General features: G+C 44.5%; 1 protein-coding gene across 1 annotated transcript in view; it reads left to right on the forward strand.

Annotated features, from left to right (window-relative positions):
• Positions 1-16,398, forward strand: part of LOC139237762 (adhesion G protein-coupled receptor E3-like) — a 121,248-nt gene that overhangs the window by 63,848 nt on the left and 41,002 nt on the right. The window contains exons 8-9 of the mRNA XM_070866948.1: positions 8,621-8,679; positions 14,901-15,002. Of these exons, the coding sequence (XP_070723049.1) occupies positions 8,621-8,679; positions 14,901-15,002 (161 nt within the window). The remainder of the gene's footprint in view (positions 1-8,620; positions 8,680-14,900; positions 15,003-16,398) is intronic.

Genomic DNA, 16,398 nt, shown 5'->3' on the forward strand with positions numbered 1-16,398 from the left:
ACAGGATCGGTCCAAGTTAGCATGCACTTATGAAAGGGAAATCATGCTTGACAAATCTTCTAGAATTTTTTGAGGATGTAACTAGTAGAGTGGACAAGGGAGAACCAGTGGATGTGGTGTATTTGGACTTTCAAAAGGCTTTTGATAAGGTCCCACACAAGATATTGTTGTGGAAAATTAAAGCACATGGTATTGGGGGTAATGTATTGACGTGGATAGAGAACTGGTTGGCAGACAGGAAGCAGAGAGTTGAGATAAATGGGTCCTTTTCAGAATGGCAGTGACTAGTGGGGTGCCGCAGGGCTCAGTGCTGGGACCCCAGCTATTTACAATGTACATCAATGATTTAGATGAAGGAATTGAGTGTAATATCTCCAAGTTTGCAGATGACACTAAGCTGGGTGCCCGTGTGAGCTATGAGGAGGATGCTAAGAGGCTGCAAGGTGACTTGGACAGGTTAGGTAAGTGGGCAGTATAATGTGGATAAATGTGAGGTTATCCACTTTGGTGGCAAAAACACGAAGTCAGAATATTATCTGAATGGCGGCAGATTAGGAAAAGGGGAGGTGCAACGAGAACTGGGTGTCATGGTACATCAGTCACCGAGGTGCAGCAGGCGGTGAAGAAGGCAAATGGCATGTTGGTCTTCATAGCTAGGGGATTTGAGTATAGGAGCAGGGAGGCCTTACTGCAGTTGTACAGGGCCTTGGTGAGGCTTCACCTGGAATATTGTGTTCAGTTTTGGTCTCTGTAATGTCTGTAAGCTTGTAATGTTTGTAGCTCCACACTATGGATGTGGACGTATTGTGTACTGCAACTACAGAGTTAATAATAAACAGAACCAGGCATGTTCTGGAGGCTTCTGACATAGCTGCCTGCTATGTTAGAAAGCTGCGTGTGTTGTGCTCTGTGAAAATATCACATTTGGTGGCGGGATGGGATTTTTCGGATGATTTAAAGCTGAAATTTTGTTGGTGGAAGATTCAGCCAGCCAACAGAGAGACTTTGGGAGCTTCTCTGTCTTTGGAAAAAACTACAAAATCCGAGGTAAAATACAGCACACTGTGTGAACAGCTAGAAATTAAAATGGCAGCACCCACAGGTGTAATTGGACATTTGGGTGAATATAGACGTGACCAGGAACGTTTTAAAGCCTATGTGGATCGGCTAGAAATGTATTTCGCTGAAAATAACATAATCGAAGTTCCAGACAATGCAGTTCAGAAACCGCCGATATTGGAACTTCTTATCAGAAGCTGGACCGGCATTGTATGAAACACTGATAAATCTGCTTGTGCCTGCCGAGCCAAAGGACACAACGCTTAAAGAGATTTTAATGAAGCTGGAACATCACTATAACCCCAAAACGTTAGAAATTGCTGAAAGCTATCGTTTCGGTATACGAAATCAAAAGGCTGATGAAAGTATCAGTGATTACATTGTGGCATTAAAAAAGCTATCTCTTCACTGTAATTTTGGAAACTTTCAAAACCGAGCATTGCGGGATCGTTTTGTTTGTGGAGTGAAAAATGATGTGATCAGAAGAAAGTTATTGATGACGGATGAGTTGACTTTTGAGCTTGCTTGTCAGACAATGAGTTCGAAGGGCATGGCCGATCAGTATTCCTGAGAAGTAGATAATAATAACGGTCGTCAGTCAACCGAGGTGAATCGCCTGCAGATTCAAAGTAAAAGGCGATAGGGGCCCATGTCTTAGAAACTGGAAATTCTAACAGAGCGTCGAAGTCTTGGGACAACACATTGCTCAAAGTTGTCCATACGTGAAGGCAGAATATTTCTTCTGCAGAAAGACTGGGCATCTTGCGAAGGCATGCCGACTGAAAGGTAAACCAGTTTTCAAAGCAATGAGTCCAGCGTTAAAAGCTATGAGTAGAAATCCACAGAGACTACATAGCATGGAAGAACAACAACAGGACGAGGAGATGTTAGAGTTACACGTCGTCAGGAGCACGAGGTTAACGGACAGCGATTCGGAAAGTATCAAAATCCACAAATAGGTTGCGGGATTCAAGATACTAATGGAAATCGACACATGTGCATCCGTGAGTGTAGTACTGGAGTCGCTGTACCTCGACAAATTGTGGGATTTCCCATTGGAGAACTCCAAGATAGAGCTGCGAGGCTACTCGGGAGAGAACATTCCTGTGGTAGGTCGTATCACCGTACCGGTGAAATATATGGATCAATTTCAGAACTTGCCTCGAATAGTAGTGAAAGGAGACAAGCCTGCCTTACTAGGAAGAAATTGGTTGAGATCACTGAAGCTGAATTGGAGTAAGATTTTCCGTGTGGAAGCAAGATTTTCATCAACGGATGAGGTTATCAAGAAGTATCCAAAGGTGTTCTGTGAGACGGGCAGTCCGATCCAAGGCTTCAAGGCGAGTGTCAGGGTACAGAAGGACGCTAGATCGGTTTACTACAAGTCACGTTCCGTACCATATGCACCCGAGGAGAAAGTTGAGCAAGAACTCAAAAGACTAGCGACCGAGAACATTATTTGTAAGATAGATCGATGTTATTGGGTGACACCCATTGTTGTTGTACCTAAGACTGAGGGTAAGGTAAGATTGTGTGGTGATTATAAAGTAACCGTAAACCAGGTTCTAGAGGGTAATCTCCCCAATTGCCGAATGTAGAAGATTTGTTCACAATACTGACAGGTGGTCAGATCTTCTCAAAACTGGATCTTATGAATGCCTACTTACAGTTTGAACGAGATGAGGAGTCCAAGTCATGCTTGATTATAGATACTCATCTAGGCCTATATCAATTTAATAGGCTACCGTTTGGAGTGTCTTCCGCCCCTGCCATATTCCAAGGGGTGATGAACCAGATTTTGCAAGGTATTGAAGGGATAGTATGTTATTTAGATGACATACTAATTTCAGCACCAAATAGGCAAATTCATAATAACATATTGAATGAAGTCCTCAAACGGCTAGAGAAGCACAGAGTACGAGTGTCTGCTCGTAAGTTTGAGTTATTTCAAAACTCAGTGGAGTACTTAGGGTACAGAGTAGACAAAGATGGTTTACATCCAACCATGGGAAAGCTGGATGCAATCAGAAATGCACCCACTCCCAGGAATGTCACTGAACTTGGTTCATTTTTGGGTCTTTTCAATTACTATGGGAAGTTCCAAATTTGGCTACAGTATTACATCCACTGAATGAACTTTTGAAAAAACAGGTCCATTGGAAGTGGTCAAAAGAATTCAAAGAGTGCAAAAGCAAATTGGTAGAGAGCACCATGTTAATTCACTATGACATATCTAAGGAGATTAAGCTAGCATGTGATGCCTCTCTGTATGGAGTTGGGGCAGTAATCTCTCATGTATTACGTAGTGGGGAGGAGAGACCAATTGCTTTTGCTTCACGCACTCTCAGCGCCGGTGAGATTAATTATGCGCAAATTGAAAGGGAAGCTTTGGCATTAATTTTTGGGGTCAAGAAGTTTCACAAATACTTGTATGGTCGTAAGTTTACTATCATTACAGAACATAAGCCCCAAACAGCAATCTTTCATCCAAAGTCCCCAGTTCCAACATTAGCTGCAGCCCGAATGCAGAGATGGGCTTTGATTTTGTCAGCATATACATATGATATTGGATACAGACAATCAGCTGATCACAGTAATGCTGATGCAATGTCTAGATTGCCTTCCCCATCACAAGTTACACCCGATAGGGAAGAAGTGTTTTATTTTTCATACATTGATGAACTGCCAGTTACAGCTGAAGAGATTGGTAGAGCAACCAAACGTGACCCAGTGATGTCAAAGATGTATGATTATATTGCAAATGGATGGCCAAACCATATAACAAACAAAGATATTAATCCATTCTTCATTCGAAGGAATGAATTATCAGTTGATAAAGATTGTATCATATGGGGTGCAAGAGTGGTGAAGATATGTGGTCCTCGCACATATTTGGTCAAGATGTTTGATAATGGACAGGTTAGGTTTGTTCATATTGATCATATTTTACCTACAGACATGGAAGGAGTTGAAGGTGGGAATGATTTAATTATTTCTGACTTATCAGAGAGTTTTGATACACCAGTCGCAAATCCTACATCATATACTAGAAACAAATCCAAGACAAAGTCAGAATGAAAGTCTGAGTCCGAGTCAGGAAAACAAAGAGCCTGAAGTTAGTGAGTTCAAATGAAAATCAAGGAAATTCTGTGCAGGAAAACGTTCCTCAGGATGAGCCTCGAATGAATGTAACTTCGACACCATGTTTGGAAGGTTCTGTTCGAGAGCAAAGGTATGCTCTTCGAAACAGAAAAGTAGTTAAGTTAAATTTGTAAATATGGAAAAAAAAAATCTATATCCTGTGTTATGTATAAACATGCAAGTTATGAATGATGTTTGTTATAATAACTTCTTCATTAAGGAGGGAGAAGTGTAATGTCTGTAAGCTTGTAATGTTTGTAGCCCCACACTGTGGATGTGGATGTATTGTGTACTGCAACTACAGAGTTAATAATAAACAGAACCAGGCATGTTCCAGAGGCTTCCGACAGAGCTGCCTGCTATGTTAGAAAGCTGTGTGTGTTGTGTTCTGTGAATATATCACAGTCTCCTAATCTGAGGAAAGACGTTCTTGCTATTGAGAGAGTGCAGCGAAGGTTCACCAGACTGATTCCCAGGATGGCAGGACTGACATATGAGGAGAGACTGGATCGACTGGGCCTGTATTCGCTAGAGTTTAGAAGGATGAGAGGGGATCTCATAAAAAGATACAAAATTCTGACGACTGGACAGGTTAGATGCAGGAAGAATGTTTCCGATGTTGGGGAAGTCCAGAATCAATGGTTAGTCTAAGGATAAGGGGTAAGCGATTTAAAACCGAGATGAGGAGAAACTTCTTCACTCAGAGAATTGTGAACCTGTAGAATTCTCTACCGCAGAGTGTTGTTGATGTCAGTTCGTTGGGTATATTCAAGAGGGAGTTAGGTATGGCTCTTACGGCTAAAGGGGTCAAGGAGTATGGAGAGAAATCAGGAAAGGGGTACTGAGGTGAATGATCAGCCATGATCATATTGAATGATGGTGCAGACTCGAAGGGCCGAATGGCCTACTCCTGCACCTATTTTCTATGTTTCTATGTTTCTATCATAAATAGTCCTCTCATCCCAGGAATCATTCTAGTGAACCTCCGTTGTACTGCCTCCAAGCCAAGAAGGTTGTTTGAGAAGGATTACTTCCTTTCCAGTAAAAGTGTCAGCTGTGGCTCAGTGGGTAGCACACTCACCTCTGAGTCAGAAGGTTGTGGGTTCAAGTCCCACTCCAGAGACTCGAGCACAAAATCCAGGGTGACACTCCCAGTGCAGTGCTGAGGGAGCGATGCGCTGTCAGAGGTGCTGTCTTTCGGATGAGACATTAAACCAAGGCCCCGTCTGCTCTCTCAATTGGACAGAAACGATCCCTGCTCCTATTTTGTAGAAGAGCAGGGGGAGTTATTCCCGGAGTCCTGTGCAATATTTATCCCTCAATCAACAATAAAAAAAACAGATGATCTGGTCATTATCACATTGCTGTTTGTGGGAGCTTGCTGTGCGCAAATTGGCTGCCGTGTTTCCCACATTACAACAGTGACTGCACTCCAAAAGTCTGTAAAGCGCTTTGAGATGTCCGGTGATGGTGAAAGTCGCTATATAAATGCAAGTCTTTCTTTACGGAGCAGGATTGGCCTTGCGATAAAAGTCAGTGAGAACTCTCACATTGTGGCCCCAGCAGAGATTTATGGTCTCACGGGGCTATTAATTCTTGCAATACCTGTGCAGATGGGTAGTGGTTGTGTTGTAGGACTAGTAATCCAGAGGTTTGGACTGAGAATTCAGCAGGACGTGAGTTCAAATCCCACCATGTCAGTTTGAGAGTTTGAATTTGGTTTTAAAAATCTGGAAATGAGAATCAGTAAAAATAATCATGAAGCTGTCAAATTGTTGTAAAAACCCTGAATTGATTCACTAATGTCCTTTAGGGCTGGAAACCTGCCTTCCATACCCGGTCCGGGCCTACACGTGACTCCTGTCCCAAACCAACATGGTTGACTCTTATCTGTCCTTTTAAGAACATAAGATCATAAGAAATAGGAGCAGGAGTAGGCCATTTAGCCTCTCGAGCCTGCTCCGCCATTGAATAAGAGAAAAGCAAATTACTGCGGATGCTGGAATCTGGAATAAAAATAGAAATTGCTGGAAATCTCAGCAGGTCAGGCAGGTCTGTGGAGAGAAAACAGAGTTAACGTTTCAGGTCGATGCCCCTTCGTCAGAATTCAATACATATAGAAACATAGAAACATAGAAAATAGGTGCAGGAGTAGGCCATTTGGCCCTTCTAGCCTGCACCGCCATTCAATGAGTTCATGGCTGAACATGCAACTTCAGTACCCCATTCCTGCTTTCTCACCATACCCCTTGATCCCCCGAGTAGTAAGGACTTCATCTAACTCCTTTTTGAATATATTTAGTGAATTGGCCTCAACAACTTTCTTTGGTAGAGAATTCCACAGGTTCACCACTCTCTGGGTGAAGAAATTCCTCCTCATCTCGGTCCTAAATGGCTTCCCCCTTATCCTTAGACTGTGTCCCCTGGTTCTGGACTTCCCCAACATTGGGAACATTCTTCCTGCATCTAACCTGTCCAACCCCGTCAGAATTTTAAACGTTTCTATGAGGTCCCCTCTCATTCTTCTGAACTCCAGTGAATACAAGCCCAGTTGATCCAGTCTTTCTTGATAGGTCAGTCCCACCATCCCGGGAATCAGTCTGGTGAACCTTCGCTGCACTCCCTCAATAGCAAGAATGTCCTTCCTCAGGTTAGGAGACCAAAACTGTACACAATACTCCAGGTATGGCCTCACCAAGGCCCTGTACAATTGTAGCAACACCTCCCTGCCCCTGTACTCAAATTCCCTCGCTATGAAGGCCAACATGCCATTTGCTTTCTTAACCGCCTGCTGCACCTGCATGCCAACCTTCAATGACTGATGTACCATGACACCCAGGTCTCTTTGCACCTCCCCTTTTCCTAATCTGTCACCATTCAGATAATAGTCTGTCTCTCTGTTTTTACCACCAAAGTGGATAACCTCACATTTATCCACATTATACTTCATCTGCCATGCATCTCCAAATCGCTCTGCAGCCTCACAGCATCCTCCTCGCAGCTCACACTGCCACCCAACTTAGTGTCATCCGCAAATTTGGAGATACTACATTTAATCCCCTCGTCTAAATCATTAATGTACAGTGTAAACAGCTGGGGCCCCAGCACAGAACCTTGCGGTACCCCACTAGTCACTGCCTGCCATTCTGACAAGTCCCCATTTACTCCTACTCTTTGCTTCCTGTCTGACAACCAGTTCTCAATCCATGTCAGCACACTACCCCCAATCCCATGTGCTTTAACTTTGCACATTAATCTCTTGTGTGGGACCTTGTCGAAAGCCTTCTGAAAGTCCAAATATACCACATCAACTGGTTCTCCCTTGTCCACTCTACTGGAAACATCCTCAAAAAATTCCAGAAGATTTGTCAAGCATGATTTCCCTTTCACAAATCCATGCTGACTTAGACCTATCATATTACCTCTTTCCAAATGCACTGCTATGACATCCTTAATAATTGATTCCATCATTTTACCCACTACCGATGTCAGGCTGACCGGTCTATAATTCCCTGTTTTCTTTCTCCCTCCTTTTTTAAAAAGTGGGGTTACATTGGCTACCCTCCACTCCATAGGAATTGATCCAGAGTCAATGGAATGTTGGAAAATGACTGTCAATGCATCCACTATTTCCAAGGCCACCTCCTTAAGTACTCTGGGATGCAGTCCATCAGGCCCTGGGGATTTATCGGCCTTCAATCCCATCAATTTCCCCAACACAATTTCCCGACTAATAAGGATTTCCCTCAGTTCCTCCTCCTTACTAGACCCTCCGACCCCTTTTATATCCAGAAGGTTGTTTGTGTCCTCCTCAGTGAATACCGAACCATGATCAGATCATGGCTGATCTGATCATGGACTCAGCTCCACTTCCCTGCCCGCTCCCTATCCCTTATTGCTCAAAAATCTGTCTATTTCCACCTTAAATATATTCAATGACCCAGCCTGCGCAGCTCTCTGGGGCAGAGAATTCCACAGATTTACAACCCTCTGAGAAAAGAAATTCCTCCTCACCTCAATTTAAAATGGGCGGCCCCTTATTCTGAGACTATGTCCCCTAGTTTTAGTTTCCCCTATGAGTGGAAATATCCTCTCTGCATCCACCTTGTTAAGCCCCCTCATTATCTTTTCCGTTTCAATAAGATCACCTCACATTCTTCTGAACTCCAATGAGCAGAGGCCCAACCTACTCAACCTATTTTCATAAGTCAACTCCCTAATCTCCGGAATCAACCAAGTGAACCAAGTGGCCTAGTAAGCCATTCAAGTTATTGCAAATGCCACCACCACCTACTAGGACGAGCAATAAATACTGATCTTGCCAGGACTGCCACATCCCGAGAATGAATAAAAATAAATGTGTGCGTGGTTCTCATTTGCTTTTATTGTTTTTGACTTCCATGTTTAAATGTCTTTACAGACCAGAAGCAATTAGATGCGAAGCAGTGCAACTTCACCCACTGGGATCGGCAGATGCAGGTATCTTACTGTTATGTATTGAATAAAGAGTCTGACCAGATACTGTGAGCTCAAAGTAAGGTGTGACCGTAGTCCTTTATTACGGGTCTCCAGAGTGCCTCTCCAGTCCGTGAGGCCTCCTTATATACAGGTACTCCCAAGGGATTGTGGGATCCCTTGGGACTCCAGGGGATACACCCTCTGGTGGTTAAACAAGGTATTTACAGATTTACATATATAACACTTACCACCATCACATCTCCAGGATCGTATTCCACATAGAATGGCCGTAAGCAATAACCACGTGTGACATACTTTAATAAAGCTCTGTAATCATCAGGGTGAGCGACGTGAGTGTTGGGGAACTGAGCGCTTCTCCATTTCCCATTGCTAGCATCCAGCACTGTGTTTGGGAGGGGGGGGGGTGAAATTGGTCTTTGCTAGTAGCTGGAAATGGGCTGTTAGTGAATCGGCAGCCCAGTTTACACCGCGCTTGATTTTTTTTCCATATTTACGAAAGGATATACTTGCTTTGGAGGCAATTCAGAGCAGGTTCACGAGGTTGATTCCGGGGATGAGGGAGTTGACTTATGAGGAAAGGTTGAGGAGGTTGGGCCTCTACTCATTGGAATTCAGAAGAATGAGAGGTGATCTTATCAAAACGTATAAGATTATGAGGGGGCTCAACAAGGTGGATGCAGAGAGGATGTTTCCACTGAGAGGGGAGACTAGAACTAGAGGCATAATCTTAGAATAAGAGGCCGCCCATTGAGACAAAGAGAAATGTCTTCTCTCAGTGTGTTGTGGATCTGTGGAATTCGCTGCCTCAGAGAGCTGTGGAAGCTGGGACATTGAATAAATTTAAGACAGAAATAGACCGTTTCTTAAATGATAAGGGAATAAGGGGTTATAGGGAGCGGGCAGAGAAGTGGTCCTGAGTCCATGATCAGATCAGCCATGATCGTATTAAATGGCGGAGCAGGCTCGAGGGGCCATATGTCCTTCTGCTCCTATTTCTTATGTTCTTATGTTCTTATAAGGCGGTGTGAAATGGACTGCCAATTGGAAAAGCACCCATTTTGCGCCACCTGTGAAGACCATTTTCACCCGCTCTGACTTCAGGTCAGATACAGGGCAAATCTTCATCCTTTAAGAACATAAGAAATAGGAGCAGGAGTCGGCCATTTGGCCCCTCGGGCCTGCTGCTTCATTCAATAAGTTCATGGCTGATCTTCTACCTCAAAACCACCTTCCTAATCCCTTAATTCCCTTATTTCCCCCAAATTTATCGATCTCTGTCTTGAATATACTCAACGACTGAGCACTCACAGCTCTCTGGGGTAGAGAGTATCCAAAGATTCACCACCGTGCTACATCAACAACTTGCCTCAGTCCCAACTGGAGTAGAGAGGCCTCCGTACGTATGTAAAAAGAAAAAGATTAGCAAAAGTAAATGTGGGTCCCCCACAGGCTGGGACAGGAGAAATTATAATGGGGAGTAAGAAAATGGCAAAGAAATTAAACAAATGCTTTTGTGTCTATCTTCATAGAAACATAGAAACATAGAAAATAGGTGCAGGAGTAGGCCATTCGGCCCTTCGAGCCTGCACCGCCATTCAATAAGATCATGGCTGATCATTCCTTCAGTACCCCTTTCCTGCTTTCCCTCCATACCCCTTGATCCCTTTAACCGTAAGGGCAATATCTAACTTCCTCTTGAATATATCCAATAAACTGGCATCAACAACTCTCTGCGGTAGGGAATTCCACAGGTTAACAACTCTCTGAGTGAAGAAGTTTATCCTCCTCTCAGTCCTAAATGGCCTACCCCTTATCCTAAGACTATGTCCCCTGGTTCAGGAGTTCCCCAACATCGGGAACATTCTTCCCGCATCTATCCTGTCTAGTCCTGTCAGAATCTTATATGTTTCTATGAGATCCCTCCCTCATCCTTCTAAACTCCAGTGTATAAAGGCCCAGTTGATCCAGTCTCCCCTCATATGACAGCCCACCCTTCCCTGGAATCAGTCTGGTGAACCTTCGCTGCACTCCCTCAATAGCAAGAACGTCCTTCCTCAGACTAGGAGGCCAAAACTGAACACGATATTCCAGGTGAGGCCTCACTAAGGCCCTGTACAGCTGCATTAAGACCTCCCTGCTCCTATACTCAAATCTCCTAGCTATGAAGGCCAACATACCATTTGCCTTCTTCACCGCCTGCTATACCTGCATGCCCACTTTCAGGTCTCGTTGCACCTCCCCTTTTCCTAGTCTGCTGCCATTCAGATAATATTCTGCCTTCGTGTTTTTGCCCCCAAAATGGATAACCTCACATTTATCCACATTATACTGCATCTGCCATGTATTTGCCCGCTCACCTAACCTGTCCAAGTCACCCTGCAGCCTCTTAGCGTCCTCCTCACAGCTCACACCGCCACTCAGTTTAGTGTCATCTGCAAACTTGGAGATATTACACTCAATTCTTTCATCTAAATCGTTAATGTACATTGTAAAGAGCTGGGGTCCCAGCACTGAGCCCTGCGGCACCCCATTAGTCACTGCCTGCTATTCTGAAAAGGACCCATTTATCCCGACTCTCTGCTTCCTGTCTGCCAACCAGTCAGTACATTACCCCCAAGACTCAAAAAAAACCTCCCGGAAATAGTGGAGAATCAAGGGTTTAGCGAGAATGAGGAACTGAAAGAAATTAGAATTAGTAAAAAAATATTACTGTAGAAATTAATGGGACTGGAAGCCGATAAATCCCCTGGACCTGATGGCCTATGTCCTAGTGTTTTGAAAGAGGTGGCTTTTGGATGCATAGGTTGTCATCTTCCATAGATTCTGGAACGGTTCCTGGGTATTGGAAGGTAGCAAATGTAACCCCGCTGTTTAAGAAAGGAGAGAGAGAGAGACAGTGGGGAACTACAGAGCAGTTAGCCTTACATCAATAGTAAGGAAAATGCTAGAATCTATTATTAAGGGCGTGGTAACAGGGCACTAAGAAAATAATAATCGGATTGGGCAGAGTCAACACGGATTTATGAAAGGGGAATCATGTTTAACAAATCTGTTTTTTGAGGTTGTAACAAGTAGAATCGATAAGGGGAACTAGTGGATGTGGTGTCTTTGGATTTTCAGAAGGCATACCTTACGTACCACACAAGAGATTATTAAACAAAATTAGAGCTCATGGGATTGGGGGTAATATACTAGCATAGATTGAGTATTAGTTAACGGACAGAAAACAGAGAGTAGGAATAAATGGGTCATTTTTGGGTTGGCAGGCTGTAACTAGTGGGGTGCCGCAAGGATTGGTGCTTGGACCCCAGCTATTCACAAACTATATCAATGTTTTGGATGAGGAGACCAAATGTATTATATCAAAGTTTGCTGATGATATAAAGCTAGGTAGGAATGTAAGTTGTGAGGAGGATGCAAAGAGACTTCAAGGGGATACAGACAGGCTGAGTAAGTGGGCAAGAACATGGCAAATGGAATATAATGTGGAGAAATGTGAAGTTATCCACTTTGGTAGGAAAAATAGAAAAGCAGAGTATTTTTTAAATGGTGCAAGATCGGTGAATATTTGGAATTCTCTACCACAGAGGGCTTTGGAGGTTCAATCCTTGAGTATATTCAAGACAGGGGTCGATAGATTTTTGGATATTAAGGGTATCAAGGGACACGGGGATAGTGCAGGAAAGTTGAGTTGAGGTAGAAGATCAGCCATGGTCTTACTGAATCGAGGGGCTGAATGGTCTGCTCCTGCTCCTGTTTCTTATGTTCTTATGTGCAGCAGTGTGAGATCCGCGACTCAGTTATTCAACCCCTGAGCCAGGCAAGACCACAGGACTCTGCAGCACTATTGTCGATTGCCCATTGAGCCTATCTGGGGCATGGACACCTCCCACTCAGATAGAGATACCCCCATCAAGTTAACGTTTAACGGCGAAGGTGGTCTTAGCTGGACAAACAGCAGGAAGCTAACCAAATGCAAGAGTCAATACTGGAAATCTGAGATAAAAACAGAAAATGCTGGAAACACTCAGTGGGTCAGGCAGCATCTGTGCAGCGAGAAACAGAGTTAACGTTTCAGGTCGGTGACCCTTAGTCAGAACCGGAAAAAGTTAGAGATGTAACAGGTTTTTAAGCAAGTGTAGGGGTAGGGAAAGGGGGGAGGGGAGGAAAGAACAAAAGGAAAGGTCTGTGATAGGGTGGAAGGCAGGAGAGATTAGAGAGACAAAAGGGATGTTGGTGCGAGGCAAAAGGAGATGGTAATGGGACAAGTGAAGAAACAAAAGATGAGTCTAGATAGGGTGTAAATGGGAACGGCAGAAACATCAACGGCTGGCGTGGGAGAAAGCTCTATCATGGGTTTTACTGGTTAAAGTAAGTGCAGCGTGCTCACACTTGGGGTGTCCCTTTACCTCAGCTCCGCCAACCTGCGCTGAAATCCTCCAGACTTGGCGACTGCGTTGTGTCCCTGAGAGGAGAGAGTGCGCACTCCATGCCAGGCCTGCGTGCGTTTCCCAGCCGCTTGGTTTCATCGAATGGTTACAGCACGGAAGAAGGCCATTCGGCCCGTCGAGCCCGTGCCGACTCTCAGCTCGTCCCACTCCACTTTCCTTTCCCTGTAGCCCGGCAAAGTTTTTTTCCTTCAGCTACTTAAAGCACGTCCCTTTGAAAGATGAGATTGAGTCTACTTCCACCGCCCTGTCCGCCAGTGCGTTCCAGATTTTAACCACTCGCTGCGTTTTTTCTTACCTCGCCTTTGGTTCTTTTGCCAATCGCCTTTAATCTGTTCCCTCTGGCTGTCAACCCTCTGGTAATTGTCGCTGAGATTGAATTGGGATCGATCTGTTCTGCCCTCAAGTAGCGTGCCTAACGGAAAGATATGTCACTTAATATAATTCTTTCTGATGAAAACCAGAGATTGATATGTTACATAAACAAGATGGGGCACATCCTTGACATGATAAGGTATCACCAGGTGGAAGTAAAAGATAGACAAATATGCAAATTACGCATTGTGGGGGGTGGGGGTTTGTATCCATGTGCGGGTATAAAATTCCGATTCTGCGTGCCTCCACCCCCCCTCCCTGCTTAGCCCAAGCATATTCCATGGGCACGCCAGAGTGGAAAATCTCCTCATATATTCAGTGTATACCTGTATGTGTGTGTGTGTGTGTGTGTGTGTGTGTGTGCACGTATATAACTGCGATTCTGTACACATGTGTGTGTATATGTGTGCGATCAAGGGATCTGTGAGTCAGTGCAACTTATGTATGTGTATGTGTGTGTATATATATATGTGTGCACATGAGCCTGTGCATATACCTGCAATGTATATGATATGTGTATCTGTATGTATGTGTAGTCTCTATTTATATAATTACATGCACTATTTTTAAACATCTATGTATGTATCTATAGGTGACTATATGCTATCTATGTATCTGGATATATATATATTTATCCATGCAGCTGTTTATATATGTGCCTATATTTGATCAGTATATCTGGGTACATTTAATCTGTATATTTGTGCATGCAAGTGCTCTCTATCTCTCTGCCTGTCTAGCTCTCTGCCTGTCTATCTCTCTGTCTATCTCTCTGCCTGTCTAGCCCTCTGTCTGTCTATCTCTCTGTCTGTCTAGCCCTCTGCCTGTCTAGCCCTCTATCAGTACATGCTATTTATGTATCTGTGTAGTGTGTATACTTATGCGCTGGTCAGCTGCCTCTTTCCGCCCGTTTTATGTGAGTTGGATCCAAATGAGGCCCAGGAGTTACGGGCCTCGAACTGATGATGTCAGGTGGGTTTGACGCTCGCTCCGACCACCCTTCCCGTCTTCCCAAAACCCGCTTCCAATTAAACCCACCCTATGCATCAGTGTGTATATATATGATCAGCGTGCACCTGCTTCATCTCTTTGTGTGTGTACATGTGCGATCTATGTGTCTCGGTGCACATGTGTTGTCTGTGTCTGTGTACATGTGTGATCAATGTGTATGTGTACATGTGCGATCTATGTGTCTGTGTACATGCATGATGTCTGTGTCTGTGTGTACATGCATGATATCTGTGTCTGTGTGTACGTGTGTGGTCTGTGTGTACATGTGCGATCTATGCATGCCTGTGCTGACCCCTGTAGATTTTGTGAGTTGGATAATTTCAAGTGAACGGATGTTCACTCTCTGCTCCTGAAGATCGTCACACCTTATTTTCTTTCTCCTCACAGTCTTCCAGGTATACATTCCACCAATATTGCTCTGTGATTAATTCAATGATTGTGATGGTGAATAAGCAGTGTCAGAATCAATCGGGCGAGCCTATGTTGCAGGTTAGTAGTGGCACATTATGCTTTGTATTGTTTTTCACGGGGTGAAATTAATAATTCGGTTCTGGGAGGTTAAAGGGCAAACAATGCCAATTACATTAAAGATTGCCATGTGGTTCCCAGAATTTGATCTGTATTGAATTTCTTATATCTGCAGAATAATGGTTCATTTACACTCTAGATAGTTTCTCGGGTTCAACCTCACTGCTCACTCCCGTAAGTGAACCTTGCGTCCCTTATGACCCTGAGTGGACCGTTTTCTGCTCAACATCTTCGTAAAGAATACCAAGGCAGGTATCATAATGGGGAGAACGTGCTCTGTACACTGGATACTGGATTAGATCATGGACGCCTCCTTTACGAGTAGAAGCACTCTTGTCTCTGAGTGAGAAATTCGTGGGTTCAAGACCCACTCCAGAGACTTGAGCAAATAATCTAGGCTGACGCTCCCGATGCAATGCTGAGGGAGCGCTGCACTGTCTGGAGGTGCTGTATTTCAGATGAGACGTTAAACCGAGGCCCCGTCTGCTCTCTCAGGTGGACAGAAAAGATCCCATGGCACTGTTTCGCAGAAAGGCAGGGGAGTTATCCCCGGTGACCTGGCCAATATTTCATCATCATCATAGGCAGTCCCTCGAAACAAGGATGACTTGCTTCCACGCTAAAAAAGGATGAGTTCACGGGTATTTCAATGCTGGGCCTAATATTCCAGGTCCTGAACTACATCCTGAAGAGCGGAAGATGCCTGTGTGTGGGTTTTTTTAACGTGGGGTGGCCGTTGCACACCAGCCACTACACGGGCTTGACAGAGCTAGGTCTCGGTCCAGTGGCAAGGGTTAACCAGGATGACTGGAGACCAGCTCTGCTGCACGGACCTAGTGCGCACACATATCGCAGTGTGGGCTGGCCCGTGCTGCCCCTGGGCCCTCGCCTCTCCTGGGCCCCGAACTCACGCCTCTCCCGGGTCCCGCTCACATCCTCCTTCTACAATCTCTCTCCGCTCCTTCGCCCCGATCTTGCCGCTTCTGCCGTACTTGCCCACGTTCCAATCAGCGGCTATGGGCAGCGTACCAATTCAAGATACAGCGCGAGATGGTGCAGGAGGGCGACAGCAGCGAAGAGGGACGGGCCAATATTTAACCCTCAACCAGCATCACTAGGATGGGAATGGTAGCATAGTGGTTATGCTACTGGACTAGTAATCCAGAGACTTAAACTAACAATCCAGTGACATGAGTTCAAATCCCACCATGGCAACTGGGGAATTTAAATTCAGTTTGTTAAATAAAAATCTGGAATAAAAAGCTAGTATCAGTATGGTAACCTTGAAATTATGGGATTGTCATAAAACTATCTGGTTCACTAATGTGCTGCCCTATAAGTGACTCCCACAAAAAGA

The sequence above is a fragment of the Pristiophorus japonicus genome, chromosome 24 (assembly GCF_044704955.1).
Source record: "Pristiophorus japonicus isolate sPriJap1 chromosome 24, sPriJap1.hap1, whole genome shotgun sequence".
NCBI classification, from domain to species: Eukaryota; Metazoa; Chordata; class Chondrichthyes; family Pristiophoridae; genus Pristiophorus; species Pristiophorus japonicus.